This window comes from Babylonia areolata, chromosome 4 (genome assembly GCF_041734735.1).
Source record: "Babylonia areolata isolate BAREFJ2019XMU chromosome 4, ASM4173473v1, whole genome shotgun sequence".
Lineage (NCBI taxonomy): Eukaryota > Metazoa > Mollusca > Gastropoda > Neogastropoda > Buccinidae > Babylonia > Babylonia areolata.
Genome location: NC_134879.1, coordinates 22,366,347 through 22,388,201, shown reverse-complemented (window position 1 = coordinate 22,388,201; position 21,855 = coordinate 22,366,347). Strand labels below are relative to the sequence as shown.

At 40.9% G+C, this 21,855-nt stretch overlaps 1 protein-coding gene across 8 annotated transcripts in view; it reads left to right on the top strand.

Annotated features, from left to right (window-relative positions):
- The first annotated feature begins 2,025 nt into the window (after window positions 1-2,025).
- Window positions 2,026-21,855, top strand: part of LOC143280953 (uncharacterized) — a 62,682-nt gene continuing 42,852 nt past the window's right edge. The window contains exons 1-9 of one of the 8 annotated variants that reach the window (XM_076585772.1): window positions 2,026-2,159; window positions 4,840-4,973; window positions 6,060-6,149; window positions 7,892-8,039; window positions 9,059-9,105; window positions 10,573-10,672; window positions 12,541-12,561; window positions 13,399-13,482; window positions 17,791-20,390. In XM_076585772.1, coding sequence (XP_076441887.1) covers window positions 2,030-2,159; window positions 4,840-4,973; window positions 6,060-6,149; window positions 7,892-8,039; window positions 9,059-9,105; window positions 10,573-10,672; window positions 12,541-12,561; window positions 13,399-13,482; window positions 17,791-20,390 — 3,354 coding nt within the window. In that variant the 5' untranslated portion in view covers window positions 2,026-2,029. Of the gene's footprint in view, window positions 2,160-4,839; window positions 4,974-6,059; window positions 6,150-7,891; window positions 8,040-9,058; window positions 9,106-10,569; window positions 10,673-12,540; window positions 12,562-13,398; window positions 13,483-17,790; window positions 20,391-21,855 lie in introns of all 8 variants that reach the window. The other 7 variants (XM_076585773.1, XM_076585771.1, XM_076585775.1 and 4 more) reach the window with 7 other exon arrangements.

The window sequence follows — 21,855 nt, the reverse complement described above, 5'->3', positions numbered from 1 at the left end:
TCAATAGTGTTTCATTGTGGAGGACTGACGTTCCATCAATACTGTTACAATCAGTACCGGAGAACAACGCAAATAGTTCTCGGAAAAGACACTGACGCATGCAGTGGGCCGAATTGGTATCTCCAGATCAAGAACAGCGAGAGAGTTACACACACTGACGTCATTGATGAAAACAGTACACAGCATGAACGCAAACAGACAACCGAACCGGCAGAACCTACATAGAAATCTGTACACAGTGATTTTCTCCATATATTTTTTAGAATTTAATCCAGCTGGCCTAACTGATTCTTACTGCTGAAGAGAGGAACTGGAAAACATTTTTTTTAGTGGTCACATTGAGTTGTAACATCTGCTGGGCACGAGTTTCCACGACTGTACGTCTGTCATTCTCTCTGTATGTCTGTTGAGTGTGCACTCCGGCGGACCGTTATACATGCTCTTTTCTTGTTGTTGTTCTTCTCTGAACTCTATTTAGAGTCATTGGAGCGCCGAACAACCCCCGAAAACGGAGTATGGCTGCCTTCATGGCGGAGTAAAAACGGTCATACACGTAAAAGCCCACTCGTATACATACGAGTGAACGTAGGAGTTGCAGCCCGCGAACCGCGAGAGAACACTGAAGAAGAAGGAGCGCCGGTTCGCCAGATTCCGGCTCCAGGTCTCAGGGTCGGTAATGTGTCAAAGCCTCTGTGTCTCTGCAATTAATGCTTTTTTCTGTCCATTCTGCAATGTCAATTGTCAGTCCATCGTTGTTTCTGCCCCGCCCCCCCCCCCCCCCCCCCAACCCCCGCCCTCCCCTTCCTCCATCTCAGTACCTCCCTCAACAGTTCATTGGAGAATTGTTTCAAGTTAGCAGTGAAGGCCATTCGATCTACAGTAAATTACGTGGCGGCCATACCCAGCCGCAGGCGTAACGTTCCGTTTGAACTGGTGTCAGCACGAGATCGAAATGAGGTCCAGTGTGCTGCTTGATAGTTTGGTGCACTGCTGGTGTGGCTGTGTCAGTGTGCTCGCATGCTCCGCTGATGCGTCCGAGTGTGTGAACTGAATGCTGGTGTTTGACAATGCATGTCGCATTGCGTTGTGTAAAGGCGTTGCACACGATTGCGTTGTTTTGTCTCCAAAAGGCCAGTAACCCACGATACCTCGGCCCACCTGATTTTATTTATTTGTTTATTTATCTATCATTTATTCATTAATTCAATTATATATCCTTTTACTGATTTTTTGCCTCAAGGCCTGACTAAGCGGGTTGGGTTACGCTGCTGGTCAGGCATATATGCTCAGCAGATGTCAGGTCAGTGTTGCGCACTGGGATTTGTCCTGATGCAGTGACGCCTCTTTGAATAACTGAATTGAACTGAACTGTGTTGTCTCGTTGTTGTATTGTGTAGCGTGGCGGTTGCGTATTGTTGTACTGTTTCATCACTCCGCACTCCTTATGACACCTGCTTGAAACCAAAGACCTAGCAGACACTGCAACCGGCTTCACCCGATTTAAGGGAAATAACTGGTTAATCAAAACAAAATTATTGGCGATAAGTCCATCGGATTACCTCCCTGCATGGATGCTCTCATTCATGTATCTGTATTTTTATGTTTATTGTTGTTGTTAACATATTTACTTACCATATATACAATATAACTAATCAATTGAAGATATGATATTTTCATGAAATATCTTCCCTATGGTCACGGGTACGGTGAGCTATCCACGAAGCTTTTTGTCTTTGTCCATTTTCCGATCAGAATCACCCTTTTCCTCAACAATGACTGGAACAGAAATCATAACCACAATCACGAAGTACTCCCTCTTGTACAGCGAAGAAAAAACATACAATTATTCAGTGTATCAGTTTGAGGGAAATAAATAGTCAGTTTGAGGAAAAGGTAGGCTTACCTATCCGCACCAAAGATTCGATATCGGATTGTTAAGAAAACGTGTTTGCGGTGAAACTGATAAAATCGAGGGAGTATTTATTGTTCCAGGTTCCCTCTTGACGTGTACTGAGTGCGGGACAGAAATATGGCAGCCTTCGGGACGATGCCAACACAACGCTTCAAATTAATGTTGCTGTTGCTTATGTTTGGCGCAGTTTTTGCTACAGCGTCGCAAATTTCAGACTTACGAAGATGTGGGGATAAAGCTTGTTCGGGTAAGGCATGCAGCTGTTCGTAAAATTTCAGAAGAGTTGTGCGGCTGCTGTTAGTGTTACTTTCGATTGAACATTTGCCCTCGGGCCCGGTGTTTTGAGACGTGTCACCACTGCCCACTTTCTCATGATTGTGTCACCAATGTCACTATTTCTCCAACGTTGTTGCACTCAGCAAACGGTTTTTCTTGTCAGTTCAAGACGCACGAACGCAAACTAATTTGTAATCATCAGACACTTTGCCATTGGGGGATAACGTTCTGGTTCTTTTCTCCTGGCCTTTTGCTTTCCTTTTGCCTTCCCAGTTTACCATTCATGAATGATGCTGAAAGATGATCATCCTGGTGATGATTGTTTTTGTTACAATTAATTTTTTGGGATGGGGATGGGTGATGAAGTTTGTAGGTGGAGACAAACAAGAGTGGGTGGAAAGGAGGGGTACAGTGGTGGGAGCTTAGTTGCCAAAATTGAAAATATTAAAGAGTTTGAGTACTATGACACTTAAAATAATTAACTTTCACACCCACTAACAAAATTTTGCTTTTTGTAGGGATGGGGGTTGAGAATCCCATCCCCCAGTTATAAGTTTGGGGTCTTGACTTTTAATGATTCAAAAGTGTTTTGTTTCACTTTCAATGTCATGTCACACATAATCATATTGTCGAGTAAGTAATATAAAGTTATTATCTCCTTTGAACTGCCTGTTTCTGTTAATACTTTGTGTGTGTGTGTGTGTGTGTGTGTTGGGGGATTTGGGGGTAGGTATGAGAGAGAGAGAGAGAGTGTGTGTATGTGTGTGTGTGCTGGGCTCACAGACAATTACATTTTCAAAGAATATGATCTCTACCCCAGTTCCAGATCTGTTTGTGGAAAATGTGCAACTGATTACACAGATGCGCATGCGTGCACACACACACACACACACACACACACACACACACACACACACACCTGACAGATGTGTGCATCTGTCCAGATTTGATACTAAGAAGTTCCTATTTGAATTAATAATCATAAACTGCTTTAATCAGCTAATCCATCAGATAAAAGTGCTTATATTTCTGAATAAGAATTAAAAATGTGACAGTAATTTGACCATGGAAACATTCCTGCCTCTTAAACATTTTTGTGTTCTTTGCTGAAGTTCATTAACATTATAAGTAGAAATTAGAATGTTTGAAAAACACTGATTTTTCATATCTGTAAGCATTATAATATATGGTGTCAACATATAAAGCATTTTCAGAGAAAATTTATTTATGGTTTACCATGGACACACACACACACACACACACACACACACACACACACACACACACAATCAGCACCTTTCTGAATCTTGTGAGATTGACCAAACATTTGACAGCACCTTTCATGAGACTGAAGTCTGCCTCATTATGCATCCTCAAATACAAGCCATGAGATTGAAAAATTCCATTCTTGAAATTGAAATACTAAAGCATTTGAATCCATGGAACTACCTCTTTTTATGTCTGGTTCTTTCACTTTTGTAGTGAGTTCAGCATTACCACAAGGAATTCTTTCTTTGCTTATCTTTGTAGTGTAGCTGATGGATCTATCTATAGACAAACAAGTGTGCTAATTGTTGGTGAAGGTTTGTTGTGCATGTGTCAGTTTCAATTAATTTTGTATAATGCAACAAAAATGTGAATATCGTTTGAATTCCTAGCTTTACTTGCTTTAGAAGTGGATTTATACTTGTCATTAAAACAGAAAAAGTCTGATATTATTGATGTGTTTTTGGAGAATGTAAGTTGAGATGGTTACAGTAAACAGGTTCGTTGATGTGGAAACAATGGATTTCAGAACATTAAAAGACAGGCGCAAAAGCCGAATGGTTAAAGGGTTGGACTTTCAATCTGAGGGTCCTGGGTTCGAATCTCAGTAATGGCACATGATGGGTGAAGGGTGGAGATTTTTCCGGTCTCCCAGGTGAACATATGTGCAGACCTGCTAGTGCCTGAACCCCCTTCATGTGTATACGCAAACAGAAGGTCAGATAGGCATGTTAAAGATCCTTTTATCCATGTCAGCGTACGGTGGGTTGTGGAAACAAGAATATACCCAGCATGCACACCCTCAAAAACAGAGCATGGCTGCATACATGGTGGGGTAAAAATGGTCATATATGTAAAATTCCATTTGTGTACAAACAAGTGAATGTGGGAGTTGCAGCCCATGACTGCAGAAGAAGAAGATGAAGTACCTTAAAAAAATATATAATAATAATTTTGTATATAAAGAATAGTAAAGCAGGCACATAGACAATTTTGCATTTAATCAAAAGTTAAAAAGAGCACAATCACTGCCTGACTTAAGTTAATATTAGACTGTCAGAGGGCAGGAATTTTCAGTAACCAAAGATTTCAAGCTGCCCAACGTATTAGAAACTGTCACTGCACAGGTCTGCCTGCTCTTAGTTTCAGTGTTTGATATTTTTTTTGCATTTTTGCCATTGTCATTATTATTATTATTAGTGAGAATTTCTAACACATTGTAGGACTAGAAGCCCTGATTTGTGTGTCTCTAGATGGGTGTTTGCATGCATGTGTAGGAAGTTTTGGAATGTAGATTGTATTGATAACAAGCCAGGAAACTACTGATTAGTGAATGTTAATTTAAGTACATAGTTATAATTTACTTCTTTTTTTTTCCCAACCAGTGACACTGTCAAGAGCTACGGTTTTGGCACGCTATCCATCCAACAACCCCCTACTTCTCTCATTGAACAGAGGGGACGTCGTAGACATCAAAAGCAAGTCTGCTGGAACAAGACCTGAACTGTGGGGAGGAGAGGTATCTGTGTGTGTATGTGTGTGTGTGTGTATGTGTGCAAGGGAGGGGGGGAGAGAGAGAGAGAAAGTGTGTGTTTTAGGGAGAGGGAGAGAGAGAGTGCATGCAGTCTGTGTGTGTGTTAGAGACAGCAACTCTGTGTGTGTGTGTGTGTGTGTGTGTCTTTTTTCCTTTTCCATACCAGCTGTGATCCATCAGCAGAGTTACCCTCCACACCACTCACACTGGTTCACCTACCAGCAAACACATCCCTAATGCTCCCGTCATCGCCCATTAAGTGTTAGCAGTCCATGCAGAAAGTATAATGATGGTGTAAGTATCTGGTCACTTTCATGCCTAATGCCAGAGGAGACCCTACACTGTTAGTATTACCAAGTCACATTGGTGTTGTTCTGTGATAACTGTTTGGATTCAGTTTGCAGCATACCGCATAACTCTTGCTCTTAGATTTAGAAATTTCTCTTTGAACTTTGCAAAAAGAGTGAGTGGCATACCACATGAAGTGAAGATTACCACTGTATCCACTAGCTTTAGTATTGTGTGAGTATTTTATGTGTTTTGGGGGCTGCAAAGTTCTTCCACGTGCATTCATTTTTGTTTCCTGGCTTTTTGTTTTATCATGTAGGATTTTTCATTGGAAAACATCTTTATACTGCTGTTTGGGAGCCATCTCCAACACCAAGGGGTGGCACATGGAGGGTGGTTTTCCAAAACCCAGCTATTTCCTTTTTCAGGATAATTTTTTCAGTGTCACTCAGTATGCAGCTGAAAACTTCAGGAACAGACTCTGTGGGAGATTCATTCATTTTTCAAATTGCCTTACTAGGATTGATAAAGTGATAAGCTAGGATTGATAAACTCTCAGTGACTTACTCACACACACACACACACACACACACACACACACACACACACACACACACATGCCCGCATGCACATGCACAGGTGGACAGACTGGCAGACAGACATGAATACATGTATGTATATATGTACGTATGTGTGTATGTATGAATGACAGTTTTTTCTCTGCATCATTGAATCATGGATTGTGATGAAACATTTTAATCTCGTATTTTGTTTTGTTTTCAGGTAAATGGTAGGAGGGGGTACTTTCCCAAAGCGTTTGTCAAGGAGTTTTCAGTCAAGATTGAGAAACCATTGTTTGAAGTTCCCACAGAGGTAAGTCACAAGTGCAGTGTTTGCACTGAAAGTAAAATGGAGCAAAGCCTGTAATATGCAAATTTATGATATTGTTATTACCGGTAATGTGTGGAGTGATGGCCTAGAGGTAACGCGTCCGCCTAGGATGTGAGAGACTCTGAGCGCGCTGGTTCGAATCACGGCTCAGCCGCCGATATTTTCTCCCCATCTACAAGACCTTAAATGGTGGTCAGGACGCTAGTCATTTGGATAAGACGATAAACCGAGGTCCCGTTTGCAGCATGCACTTAGGGCACATAAAAGAACCAACAGCAACAAAAGGGTTGTTCCTGGCAAAATTCTGTAGAAAAATCAACTTTGATAGGAAAAACAAGTTTAAAAAAACGGCACGCTGGAAAAAGTACAAAAAAATGGGTGGCACTGTAGTGTAGCGATGCGCTTTCCCTGGGGAGAGCAGCCCGAATTTCACACAGAGAAATTTGTTATGATAAAAAGAAATACAAATACAAATGTTTTGTACATGTCCTTTCTGTTGAAATGCCTTTGCATTTGTTCATAAATGAATACAAGCACACACACACATGCATGCATATATGCATATACTTACACCCCCACCCCCCCACCACCCCCCACACAGTCTCTCTCTCTCTCTCTCTCTCTCTCTCTCTCTCTCTCTCTCTCTCTCTCTCTCTCTTCCCCCTTGCTCTCTCTCTCGCCCCCCAAGTGTCAGTTCAGTTAGGTTACTCAAGGAGGTATCAATGCATTCAGACAAATGTATGCTAGTGTGTGGTCACATGGCTGGCTTTGCTTTATTTGTGTCAACAGTTATGTCTCAGTTGAGTCAAAGCAGGTGATGATGGCAGCATTTGATTGCTGCTGAAGGCATTGAAATGTTACAAACAGAAAGTTCTGACCTGGATGAAGACAAAGAATACAACATTTTCTAATGAAAGAAGTGACACACCGGGTGGTTGAGACACTGCCTTGATCATTAGCGCTTAGAGCTTGGTCTCCGACTGAGGATAGGCACTATATAAGTATCCATATCAATCAATCAAAAATTAGGCAAGTGGGGGTTGGGGAGGGGGAGCTGGAGTATGAAAGAGGGGGTGGGAGGGGATGGTGGATGAGTGTCATGCAGTGGGTCAAGAAAAAGGATGGTGTTCAGCAAGTGCAAAATTAGATTATGTGAGGTTGAATTTGATAATCAAAAATGTTTGAGGACTTAAATTTCTTTCTCGCTTGTCTGGTCCAGTGAGTGCCTTGCCACTATCAATTTCTCCAGTGTGATGATACCAGATTTGTATTGTTATTCCTTCCCCCCCCCCCCACCCCCACTTTTTTTTGTTTTGTTTTGTTTTGGTTTTTTTGTTTTTTGATTGTTGAGGAGACTAACAGATGCATATGAAAATTTAGAGTCATTCTTACTTGCTGTGTTTCCACAGACACAATCAAAGCATGTTGGTGTAGAATAAACACTGAATAGGAAATTAGGTGTGCTTCCCTCCTGGCCCAGTAAGCTGGAATTTTGAGATTAGAGGAGCAGCATTTTTCACCATACCAGCCCGGCAAGTCAATAATCAGTTTTGAAGGTTTATTTTCTGAAGCCCTGTTTAGTAATTTGCGTGATTTTTGTTTTTTTCTTAATCTTTACAAATTGGGGGAAGAATGGAAGAAAACTGGCCCTACTGAACGAGTTTCTGTTTAATGAATGCATGCATACCATGATTAACAGTATCAGATTTTTCATTCTTTCACAGGAAAATTTGTGGTCAAAGCAGCCACCTCCACCCCACCAGCAGCAACAGCAACAGGTGCCCCAGCAGGAGACAGCACAGCAGTCAGATCCACAGTCTTCACAGGAGCCACCTTCACCGGCTGTCAACGATGAGACAGAGATAGATGAGAGTGAGTGGGACTGAAGATTTTGTCTGGATTGATGAAAGTGACACTCAGAGTGAGTCTGACTGATAAATTTGTCAGGATAGTGAAAGTGAGAATGACGATTTATCAGGATAATGAAAGTGTCACTGACAGTTTGTCAGGATAGTGAAAGTGAGAATGACGATTTGTCAGGATAATGAAAGTGTCACTGACGATTTGTCAGGAAAACGAAAGTGTAACTGACAATTTTGATAGGATGATGAAAAAGACAGATGAAAGCGTGTGTGACTGATGAATTTTTTCAGGATAATGAAAGTGACGAAGTGAGTGTGACCGATGATTTTGACAGGATAATGACAGTGGCAGAATGAGTGTGTCGGATAATTTTAACAGGATAATGAAAGTATGAAAGTGAATGTGACTGATAATTTGGTCAGGATGATGTAAGAGACTGATGAAAGGGAGTATAGCCTTGAGTTTAAGTCACCTGTAGATATTTCTTTGTGTAGACTGTATGATTATGCTATTCCATTTTGCCATCATGAAATTGATCTGGATGTATAAGAGTGGAGTGTTGTCCTAGAGGTAACTAGTCCGCCTAGGAAGTGAGAGAATCTGAGCGCACTAGTTCAAATCACATCGCCAGTATTTTCTCCCCCTCCACTAGACTGAGTGGTGGTCTTGACGCTAGTCATTTGGATGAGACGATAAACTGAGGTCCCATGTGCAGCATGCATTTAGCGCACGTAAAAGAACCCACAACGACAAAAGGGTTGTCCCTGGCAAAATTCTGTAGAAAAATCCACTTCGATAGAAAGCAAATAAAATTGCAGGCAGAAAAAAATACAAAAAATGGGTGGCTCTGTCAGTGTAGTGACACGCTCTCACTTGGGAGAGCTGCCTGAATTTCACACAGAGAAATCTGTTGTGACAAAAAGAGTAATACAAATAATATGAATATTCCTTTATGTTTGATACAAGCTAACTTTATTAGTTTTATCCATGTCAAAGGTGAATTTCATATTTTTTTGTTTGTTTTCCAGCTGATTGGACGGATATGGATGAAACTGAAATGGATGAGATTCCACAGGTATGCCAGTTTCATGCTGTAGTTGTAGGCAGTTTGTTTCTAGCAGAATTGATGATTTTTTACATTATTTTTCTTTCTGAATTTTCATTGCTGCCAGACAGCCCATCTCCTCTCCTCCTCTCCTTCCCTTCTCTCTCTTCTTTCTTATTACACACACACACACACACACACACACACACACACACACACACATTTTTTTCTTCTTCAATCAAGAATTACTTAGACTGAGGTTCATTGAAGCACTGTGTAATTAGACTAGACTTCCAAGGTATGAAAAGACATGCGATCCTTGTACTTTCTTCTTACAGTGTGAGATACAAAGAACATGTTGGTCAGCAGATGATTGTCAGTGAACGGGATAGAACACAAGGCAGAACAAGATCTGACAAGCACTGAGGGAGTTTGCCGGAGTTTGCAGGGTGTGAAAGAGGGGGAGACAGAATGTGGGGGATTAAATTTGATACAGTGATAATTTCTGATGGAGCAGACTTCAGCAAACAACTGAGAGTTGAAACGAAATTTAGAGCAAGGTTTGGGATTCATTCATGGGGAGGGGAACCTTGTCAGCGGAAAATGAAGAGTCCCAGGTGGTGATCTGCTGAGCAAGCCAGCACGGAAGAAATTGACAGAAAGGTTAGGAAGGTGGCAGAATGGGTAACACTCATATCTGCCAACACAGTGTCCATGAGGGCCTGGGTTTGAATCCCTTTCACCCAAGCATTGACTGGAAAATCAAACTCGGCATCTTGTCATTCAGATGAGATGATTAACCAAGGTCTCATGCAGCACGCTTTTGGCACACCGAGAAAGAACCCATGGCAACAAAAGTGTTGTCCTCTAGCAAAATTCTGCAGAAGAAATCCACTCTGATGGGTACTCGGTTATAAATGTGCATGCACTCAAGACCTGACTGGCGTGTTGGGTTATCCTGCTGGTCAGGCATCTGCAGATGTGGTGTAGCTTATACTTTAAACTTTAATAATAATAATAATAATGATGGATACTTATATAGCACACTATCCAGAAATCTGCTCTAGGTGCTTTACAAAAACGCTTTTGTTAACATAAAATATTATATCTATGTTACATACACACACCAAAATGTGACCACACACACACGCACGCACGCACGCACGCACGCACGCACGCACGCACGCACACACACACACAGCATACATACATTTTAACATACATGTGTATCTAACAGCTACCCTAACACATATGCACACATAGGCAGGCACAAACTTACATAAACACACGCACACACAATACACATTCATATACATGCATGTAGTTATGTACACATACATATGTTTACACACATAGTCAAGCACACCTAACTTTATGGGTTTTTCTGAACAAAGTGACACCTTGAGAAACTGAAACAGAAAAGGAGAGGGGAGTAAGGTGGGGTGGGAGTGACCTGAAAAACAAACAAATAAATAAAAGCATTTATTGTGTCAGGAGGAACCTCCAAAGGAGGAGGCACCAGCGACAGAGATGCCTGGAGCGGAAGACATGGAGGGGAAAGAGGAGAAGGAGGGAGAGCCGAAAGAAGAAGCGAAAGGTGAGAGTTTTTCCCCTTTGTTCAGGGATGCTTTTATTCCGGTTTTTTGGTGATGTGGTTTGATTATGTGTTTATTCAGTTATTTACTTTGACAGATTTGCTTTAATTATCTATTTATTTACTTTAACAAATTTGCTTTAAGAGTTTCAGTATCTCTCTGCATGTGGGAGTTCTGGTGATTTCAATTATTCATTTGTTCATGGCTGTATTGATGGGAGCAGTGATGCAGGTTGAGCCAATGTTGGACAGTGAGTGGTGAGAGAGAGAGGGGGGGGCAGCCCCCCTTTTGTGTACACAGATATAATAGAAAAGTAACAGAGTGGGACAGATGGATACAGGGAAGTAAAGAAAAGGAGATGGGGGTTGTGGGGCAGAGAATTGTGTGTTGACCAGGAAGAAAAAAAAAAAGTACAAGTGACAGGGAATAGATTTATATCATGATTATTTATCTCTTATCTGTCTTTTTAATCCTGTTCTGGCTTACATTGATTGTGGAAGAAGTGTGTCGGTCTTTGTGTGTGTGTGTGTGTGTGTGTGTGTGTGTGTGTGAGTGAGAATAAGGAAGTGTCAGCTTGAAGCATTTTATTTGAGACTTTTTTTCTAACCCCTTTTTCCCCCTTTTTGTTTTACCTGTTGTGATAATAGTTTACATTAAAAAAAAGTGTTGATTTTATTTTTTGCACTGTTGTTGCAAATGATGGTGGTAATTTTTCCTTTTAATGTATTGGTTCTGTTACTTTTTTGTTTGTATTTTATATTGTTTTGTTTTGTAGAGCTATGTATTCTGCTATGTGGTCTGATTTTATTTGTTTACCCATGATGGAATGATTTGGGTGGATCAAGTGGTACAGTTTGGTTGTCATTTTGAGGGTTCACGATTAAATGTGCAATTGTAAGAGGAGGTGAGGTAGACTAAAAGAATTTGGGTAAAAGTCGACTTGCATGAGATAAAAGAGGCAATGTGTTGAACCACAGGCTCTTCTTCAGGCAAAAAAAAAAAAAATTATGATTTCATTTGTATAGTGAGGTGTGATTTGACATTTTATGTAAGTGATCATTTAATGAAGAATTAAAAAAAAAACAACTGAAAAGAACAAGAAGAAATAAAGAGAGTAATTGCACATGTTTTACTGCATTTTTTGGTGCACATTACTGGTAAAGGTTTCTGTCGTTATATAGTCATCAGTCCACTGTAAGCCAAGGAAGATCTTTCGGCCATTTTCGCAGGTTCATTATGTTGTTCCGAGTCATTTCCACATGTTTCTGCTGATTTGGACTTTTGGCTTCCTTCTCTTTGTTCAAAGAGGCTTATTTACAGGCATTTCTGTGGTTTTACTTTGGAAAAAAAAAGTAGCTGAAAAGGTATATTGTACTGTGGCATGCTTTTTAGATGGAGGAAAGTTGGACTTTTGCTTTTGGTGTCTTTTTTTTCTTTCTCTCTCTCTCTCTCTCTCTCTCTATCATTGGATAGAATAAAACTTGGAACCTCTGTATGAGTTCCATCTACCCTCATAAAAGTTACATATTGATATGAATTGTAGATAGCTTTGTGTTAAGTCACATTCCATTTTGTTTTGTTTTGATCATGTCTTTTTTCATGAATATCTTTAAAAGAAATTTTCAGTTTGGCTTAACTCTGAAAATCTGTAATCATTGTACATTTTCTTGGTGATTTTCTTCCCCTACAGATCATGAATTATTCATACATCATGACATGTTTTCAGTTATGTCTACACCAAGCTGAACAAAAGCCAATGATTTTTTGTTCCTTATGGATTGTTTCTCTTGGCTTTTTTGTGTTTTGTGCTTAAAAAAAAAAAAATGTGTCAATGCATGTTTGTTTTTTGTTTTGTTTCATTTTGATTCAGGTGGTTGGTTATCTTTTAGTGGTAAGTTTCGTTTACAGGTCGATCATCTTCGTTATATTACAAGCAGTATATAAGTAAGCTGCATAGTAAATGCAGTTCAGGTTCAGTTTGTAGTTGCAAGTGCATGTCTACAGTTGAGTGTGAATCAGAACATTTTTTCTTTTTTTTTTTCAAATGAATTTATTCAGAGTTTATTGTGCATGTTTCTGCTTCAGAATTGAAAACAGAAGAAAAGCATTGTATTATCTTCTATTTTTTCCTTTTTCTTTTTTTTTCTAGGTTTTTGTTTTACTTTGTGAATGTGAATGAGTGTTTGTGTTTGTATCTCTGTTTGTTTGCATGTGTGTTTATGTGGGGGTGGGGGGGTTGTGTGTGTGTGTGTGTGTGTGGTTGTGTGTGTGTGTTTAAAAAATAAAGGTAATTAGACTGATTTGAATTGGTATTGAATTAAAGCAGACAAGGGCTGACTTTCATTAAAGCATAAATTAGAAAAAAAAATATTGATAGATATTCAACAGACACTTTAATTTTAGCAATCTATGTAAATATTGTAAATCAGTATACTTATTAAGTTAGTTTAATTTCAGCCATCTGTGTAAATATTGTAAAGCAGTATACTTACTTTGATTTCAGCTACCCATGTAAATATCATATAAAGCAAGATAACTAGTTTAATTTTAGCTGCCAGTGTAAATACTGTAAAGCATTGTATGCAGTGTACAGTACCACTTCAGGTGTGTTTATAACATGAAAAGGTACAACAGTGTACATCACTTCATTGACAGTGACTTGTGGCTGTTCCATGAATAATGGATGCTTTGAAACGGTAAAGGTGAACCCACTGTGCTTCCTCTGCAGACGTGATAAGAGACCCACTATTGAAAAGCATTGAGGATCTGCAGAGATCATTCATGAGGGACGAAGACCCCATGGACCCGAAAGGTTTCATTCAACACTAACACTGAGCTTGACAACACTATTTTGTTGCTTCATGTCACTCTGGGTGTCTAGACTAGATTCTTATGCTGGCATCGTACCTATCCTTGTGCATACACTATAGTGGTAGTAGAAATGTGCATTGAATTATTAATGCATCAAAATTTTTTTTTTTTTTTTTTTTTTTTTTTTTTACTGCAAGATGCTCTGAGTACTGCTTGCTGGCCTCAGTAACTCTTGCAGAAATCCCTTATTTTCAGTAGCAAACAAGCAAGTATTCCAGCACTGTTTGTGGTCCAGTTTCCATGGTCAACTCGCAGTATTGGATCAGAAGTTGGGATTTTGTTTGGTTTCATGTGAAAAGTAAGGGACCAGTCCGAAAGTTACTGAGGACAGGCGAGGAAAAAAACAAACAAACCAAACACACACACACAAAGAGAACACTTCATTATTTAAAAAAAAAAAAAAAAACACTGAAAATTACTCAAATTCCCGGTCTCCAATCCATAGTATGTGGCATTAATATTTCTGTTGCTCTAATTGGTTGTTGTACTTAGTAACATTACTCACTTGTGTTATCATTTTGTTTGAAAATGTTCTCTGACTTGTTTGCAGTAACCTATACTCACTGCTTTTTCCTCTTCCTTGAAGTCTGTTTGACATTTATTCCTGGAAATTATCACATTCTGCTGTGTTTGTGATGGTGTATACCCATGTTATTAGCACATTCTGCTGTGTGCATAACTTCTTTTCTGATGTAATCAACACATTCTGCTGTGTGCATAACATGTATACCCTCATACCTTTCCCTTCATATACCCATCTCTTGCAGGGAATTTAAGAACCAACCAGTTTCTGCCTATTCTTTCAAGTTTTTAACCCAATCCATGCATATTGATTTACTGCTGAAGCGTCTTTCCAGTGTGTCATTGGCATGAAAAATAAAGGTTTGTTTGAGAAGTAAGCATTGCTTGGTCCGGTGCTTCTCCAGTTCATAAACCTTACTGCCAACTTGCCTTCAATTCTGTAAAAGTCATTGTGTGTTTTCAACACAATCATTCCATTGAAATACATTGATGAATATTGGGTGGAATATTAACGAAGTAAAAATTTTTGAACATTATAAAACAGTGATTGCTTAAGTGATATTCTAGTATCTAACTTGACTAGCACAAAGAATGAAATAATGAAACTAGATACTGTTTATTATTGTGACTGCTACATCATTACAATGAAAAAAAAGGTTTTTAAAGCACACTTCTACAACTACTGTGACTACTCTGACCAAACGAATAAGAGGAAAATAAAAACAGGAAATCGGTTTTGTCTGTGAAGACTTAAAAAAAAAAAAAAAAAAAAAAAAAAATTATTCAGAGTGAGAGTGAAGCCAGACTGCAATACAGGAAAGACATGGCCTTGATTAAGTAAAAAAAAAAAAAAGAAAAAAAAAGTTTCTGTGGACAGTAAACTGGAAACATCAAATGTAACTTAAGATTCCCAGTCACGATTTTGATAAGCACACAGTTTTCATTGTTACTGGCATCATTGATGTTGATCAAGGTCAGCGTTTAATTTTTGACAGTTTCCTGGGTTGGTTTCTTCAGATATAAATTACTTTCGTGGTTATATATCATTTATGGCATTGATGACTGTGTGAGAGGGAGTGCTTGGTTTTGTGTATGTTTGAGTGTGTGTGTGTGTGTGCGCGCGTGCATGTGAATGTGCCTGGACGTGTGCTTACGTGTGTGTGCATGCATTTTTGTGTGTGTTACGGGTGTGTGTGGTGATGGTGGGGTACGTCGGGAGGGATGGGAGGTGGGTGAGGGGGGGTGGGGGTGGGGTTCAAACAGACATTGCATGTGTTATGTTGAAGATTGCATAGCATGATGAGTTTGATTTAAGTTGAAATTTTTTTTCCTTTTTTTGCTTATGAAGTGATGAGCATTTTCAGTTTAAGAATTATTTCTGCCCACAGAAAAAGAGGTGATAGAAATTGCTGTCAAGTGTTATGTCTTCTTTGTATGGTAAATTGTTCAGGTACATAATACCATTTATGATTCTTGGTATGTTAATCATAATTTCTCAAAGGTTTTTACCAATAAACTAAGCATCAGAGTTGTCTGATATTCTGTATACCTCAATATTCAGAGGGAAAACTTTGGAATTTTAGCAAGAAGAAAGTCTTTGAAATAAGAATTTTTGAAAAATAGATAGAAAAAAAAATTTAAATCTAAGAAACACCATCAAAAGCAATAACTTGTGATAACCACAAAACCTTACTTTGGTTTATTGGTTAATGAGAACGTAGATTTCATAAAGGAAGATTGTGTTAGTTGGGTGTTTATTCATTTTCTTTTTTTTATAACTACTTGGAGTGAAATAAACCATGAACAACAATCTGTGTCAAAGACAAATGTCAGACAAGTATTTCTCTCTTTTTCTGTGGACAAATTCTGAAAAGTTTGGCTTTCATATTACTCAGTGTGTGCTTTGTGTAGCAGTGTTTTCTTTGAAGTACACAGAAAATTGAGTGTGTGTGTGTGTGTGTGTGTGTGTGTGTGTGTGAATTACAGTAAACAGATTCATGGTTACATGACAGCAGAGATGCTTTGTAGTCATCAGTTTGCACCTGATATAATAATGGGTGAAAACTGATATAAAGTCGGTCAGCACTCTTCCATCTCTCACCCCTTTCCTATTCTTTCACTTGTTAAAATTTTATTGCTGAAAATTTAGAATTGGACATCATTCCGTCTTTTTCGTTTTGGTTATAGACAGTGCTGAAGTGGACATAGTTCTGTTTTCAAACATTACTTACGAAAGCACAAACAGTTTAGGGATCATTTGCTGACAAAGACTTTGGTTCCGAGAAATAGAGACAGGGGTCATCAGTTTGTGGGATCATTCATAGTGACTGTGCCTGCCATGAAAGCAGAGTGATGTTTCATCAGAGTATTCTGCACCTGTATTGGTTTTTCTTTAACCATGGGTGGTTAACAATGAACTGGAATCTATCAAGTGTGGTGGTGATACTGGACTCGAGTAGGCATTTGCTACCAACCTTATGCTTGTACTGCATTTGTGTATATTTATCCTGGTTTTTGAATGCTTATTTTTCTTTTCATTTACTGCATTTCTTCTTATTTTTGAGTGCATTTTCCTGTGTGTTTAAAAAACAAAAGCAAAAACAACAACCTACCTTTGGGAATGGTATGTATGAGTGAGATTTTGTGTTAAAAGTGGAGATATTACACTATTACTGTATTAGTATGATTAGGACTAGGAATGAAAAACAACATATATTATTAACTCAGTGTATTCTTTTCTGTCTCAGTTTTGTTGGTTCAGGTTTTCTTACCAGTTGTTGAAAGAGCTAATGAATTATTTTACCTCTAGAAAAGAAGAAATGTACACAAGTTCTCTTTTTTTCAGATCTATTTGATGACACTTAAAGAACCTGTGACAATGTTTGTGTCTTCTTCTTGTCACAGATTTTAAAACAAATAGTCTTTTGTGGGTATGTTTGTCATAATATCAATTTTACTGGCTTCCATGTTTGTCCAGTCACATGACTTTGACGAGAGTTTAATTTATATGGAGAGCAGTGATGTATTTGTAAAAAGGACAAATTTTGCCATTTTATTCATGTTAATGTTTTGGTAGAATCTGGACAGAAAATATGATTAACCAGTTGCCTTGCTTTAAAAAAAAAAATTGACCAAGTTTTGTTTAGTCTTTTTTTATAATTAGATTAAATGTTTATTGTGGTTGAGAAAGATACGATTGCTGTGTGCATAATTTGACAATCTATTCTGTATGTCGATTATCAGTCTGAAAGCAAATCATTCTATGTGGATTTTTCATGTAACTGTGCTTTGTGAAACTTACCTCTTTTTTAATGTGTTGATTTTTTTTTCTTTTAAAAGTGTGACAGTTTTTCAAGAATATGGATATATCTCTGTAAAAGTTGTCGGGCTGAGCCTTACAGTGATGTCAGTTACTAATATAAAGGTAGTACTTTGTTGAAGAGGTTAGAAACTGATATAAAGTGACAGTTCCATCAAGACTGTTGATATACGTCTCAGTTAAATTTGTCAGGCGTAGTCCTTAAGCAGTGTAACTAATATAAAGAAAAGTGTTCCTGCATCTGTATAAAGTGACAGTTTCATGACATGTGAATTTCTCTTTGGAGATGATAAAGTCGATTTGACTTGATATATGTATATATATATAGATCTAAATGTCTGTTAAATTCATCAAGGCTTACAGCGATGTCAGTAACTGATGTAAAGGTAAGTGTTTCTGCATCTGCAGTTCTCAACGACTTCCTAGCCAGGCAGTTTGGCTCTGAGGGAGCGGCCTCCACCTCTTCGCCATCAGACACGGAGGGGGACAAAGCGCAGCCTGGAGAAGATGCAGCAGCAGCAGCAACAACAGCAGCAGCTGAAGACCCCCAAACCAGAGATGTGGGTGCTGAGGTGGACCTGACAGACCTTGGTGCAGCTGGTCAGCCCAGTCCTGCTGATGGTGCTGAAGGTGAAGAAACCATAGGGGGGGAGGCACAAGAACAGGAAGAGCAAAAGGAGGAGAACATGGAAAAGGAAAGGCAGGAGAAAAAGGATGATAAAATGGATGAGCAGAAGGAAGAGGAAAAGGAGGAGAATGCGGAGGAGCAGAAGGAAGAGGAAAAGGAGAAGAAAGTGGAGGAGCAGAAGGAAGAGGAAAAGGAGGAGAAAGTGGAGGAGCAGAAGGAAGAGGAGAAAGTGGAGGAGCAGAAGGAAGAGGAAAAGGAGGAGAAAGTGGAGGAGCAGAAGAAAGAGGAAAAGGAGGAGAAAGTGGAGGAGCAGAAGCAAGAGGAAAAGGAGGAGAAAATGGAGGAGCAGAAGCAAGAGGAAAAGGAGGAAAAAGAGGAAGAAGAGCAGGACAGCCCCTATATCAGTGGTGTCACAGTCTTGGAGGACGAGGAGGAGGAGGAAGAAGAGGAAGACCCAAAGTACGCTTACAACTACGTGGGAACTATCGCCACAGAGAAGGCCCCAGAAAGTGAAGAAGACAGAGGACCTGAAGAGTCCAGCCAAGACAGGGCCCAGGCTGAGGACCACAGGACAGGCAGCACAGAAGAAGGGAACAAGGGACAGGGAGAAGACTCCACTGTCACTGATTCCAGAGACCCCACAGACATGGCTGAGGAGGACCACAAGGAGGAAGAGGCAGCCCAGACAGCCACAGAAAGCAGTCAGCCTCCTCCCGCAGACAGTGCCGCCGCAGCACAGAAAGATTCACCTCAGCCACAGCCTATCCCTCCCCAGGTAGAGCGTGTGGACCCTGCCAGCAAGCTGTCCAACCCAAATGTCCAAGAAGCTGGCGCTGGACAGCAAGAGGAGAAGGACACTGTGCCTGTGGACCAGGTTGACCTGGGACAGAAAGCCCAGCAGGACACTGCTGCAGTGACAGGGGGCAGTCCTGATGATTTTGTGAGCAGCGGTCCTTCTGAAGGTGTGGAGGGGATGGCAGAGGGTGGTGATGGGAAACAACAGGCAGGGTTAGAAGACCGGCTTCCGCAGGAAGAGGATCATAGAAAAAGCACAGAGGAAGACATTGGGGGAGAGAAGGAGGAAGAAGAAGAAACCCCCACAGTGGTGCACGCCGATGCTTTGGACAGGTCATCACCTGTCAAAGAGACCTCCATTGAAGACACCTCACAAGAAGATGTGCCAGACAAGTCCGGTGATGAAGGGAAGGAGGAGGAGGAAAAACTGGAGATCCAGCCTGATAAGACAGTGTCCGAACCTCCACCCCCATCATCCTCAGGTTACCAGCCAGTGGACATCGGATTTGTGGCTGGGCGGGTGGAGGAGGGCGGTGTGACCCTGGACAGCAGCCAATCTCCTGCCCAGCAGCTGATGCCCACCCGGACTCCCGCTCTGCAGGACTCCCCTTCCATGCCAGACCAGCCAGGCATGACAGAGACGGCCGCAGATCAGTCATCACAGTCAGCAGGTGGTGGTGGGGACCAAGCGGAGACCACCCTGATTGATGGAACCAGATTTTATCTGGTGGATGGGGAGCCTGGGGACATTGTTCCAGAGTCGGTCGCGGTGGACAGGGCATCAGGGTCGGCCAGTGAGGAAGTGGAGACCAGTGCCCCCCCTGCCCGGGCCACAGAGGACGTCGACATCCAGCCCACAGTCACCAACACCCTCCCTCACGTTTCTTCCCTCAACGACGTTCCAGCCTCACAGACCCAGAATGACAGTAGAGGAGCAGCTGCTGATTCCCAGAGAGAACAGCTGGACAAACCCCAGATTGATGACAGCCTGCTGCCCAAAGTCGGCATGGAGCAGTACCAGACCAACGCTGACAGTATGGGCAGAAAAATGCTGTCGGTGAACACCCAGATTCCCCCCAAGGTAAGCATCCCCAAAGACGCACCACCTGCTGAACAAGACATAAGGAAGACCCAAGAACAAGACAAGACTTTGGATCATACAAAGACGCTGACCTCACAGATACAGCCTTCAGTTGCTGTTGACACTCCAGCTTCTGTCACAATCGAAGGGGAAGAGCCTTCAGTGGAGGAGCCCAAACGAAACGTGAAAGCCGATGACGGAAGTGCTGCAGCAAGGGCTGACCAGGAGAAGGATGGCTCAGAGGCGTCCTCTGGCCCTCCAGTAGGGGACAACTGGGTAACGAAGTTGTCTTCTGATGCAGACACAGACCAGGATGAGACTCGCAAAGCCCAGGTTGTAGAGGGGGGTAGTTCAAAGGATGAGGCGGGTGACGGAGACCGCCAGGAGGAGGCAGCAGAGACAGCGACACCCCCTTCATCAGACCACCTGGAATGGGACAACGTGCCTCCTCCACCCACCGAAGACCACACCACACCTGGGGACAAGCAGGTCAGTCAGGGCCAGGTCAGTTCACAACACTACCATATACACCCAAAAATAGAGTCTGGCTGTCTACATAGCTGGGTAAATACTGTCATACACATAAAAGTCCTCTTGTATACACAAGTGAACATGGAAGTCAAAGCCCCACGAAGAAGAAGAAAATCACGACAACAGTTGAGGCTAAAGGTACCATATTTCAGGTAATACTACTAAAAGGTTAAAGGTCTCATAGCCTTTACTGAGGATCACACCCACACCTGGAGACAAACAGGTCAGTCAGGCCCAGGTTAGGTTTCATCATTCATGTGCCCCCTAGCGCATGTTAAAGAACCCAGGGCAGCAAAATGGTTGTTCGTGGCAAAATTCTGTAGAAAAATCCACTTTGATAGGGAAAGAATAGCACTTGCAGGTAGAAAGAGAAAAAAATCAGAAGGGACGAAAAAAAGATGTTGGTGCTGCACTGTAGCAATGTGCCCTCCTTCAGAGAACAGCCCAAATTTCACACACTGTGATCTGTTGTGACAGAGTAGTACTATAGAATACAATTCAGTTCTGTTTATACAATACAATACAGTACAGTCACTACCAATAAAGTACCATCGTGAAGGTCAAACATTTAAAAAAAAAAAAAAGTCCTGTAGCCTTAGCGGCCTTAAGAGCAGTGAATTCACGTCCACAGCGTGTAGGGCCCAGCACAGGAAGTTGGGGAACAATCCTCTCTGCAGCTTTTTCCTCATTGACCGAAGTCCAGTACCCGTTCACACCTGGATTGACTGAGGAAAATTGGAGTAGAGTGCCTTCCCCAAGGAGACAAGGCCATGCTGAAAGGGGGCCTTGAACCCTATCATGAGTAAACGTGTGATCAGAAGTCTAGCACCTAATCGATTCTGCCACTGCATGTCCCATAGTGCTAGGTGCAGAACTTCAGCTCACCACCACAAAGAACAAAGACAGTGACTTTAAGCTGGAGAAGATGAACTACTTTCAGCCAGTAATACTTCTTGATTCCCAACAACTTGCACAGGGGCATTATAACAGACCCAGAAACTCACTTCAACGCTGACCAGTTATCCCTCCCAGCAGAATATGGATGTATGTTAACAGCAGTGCAATATTGATCATGTACGTCAAAGTTCACTCAATCATTGATAGATGTGAATGCAGAAGAAATGCAAATGTTTAATTTGAAATCTGTGATGTATATCTTTCGCATTTTACATTGCATTTGACTTTTTATGATAAATGTATTTATTGTTTCCTTTCCTTTCTTTTTAATGAGGCTACAATGTAATTTTTCGTGTGAGGTAATAAAAGTACACTTGAAGCTAATGGTTTCTCTTCTGTCTTTAGTTAGCTGTGCATGAGCTGATGGAAAATGCCTAAGTTGAGTATCGCAAGTTATGTTTGTGTGCTCTACTATTGTTCAGAAACAAACGTCACTGTATTTTTATGATGACTCAGTCAGTACAGAAAGAGGAATAGTATG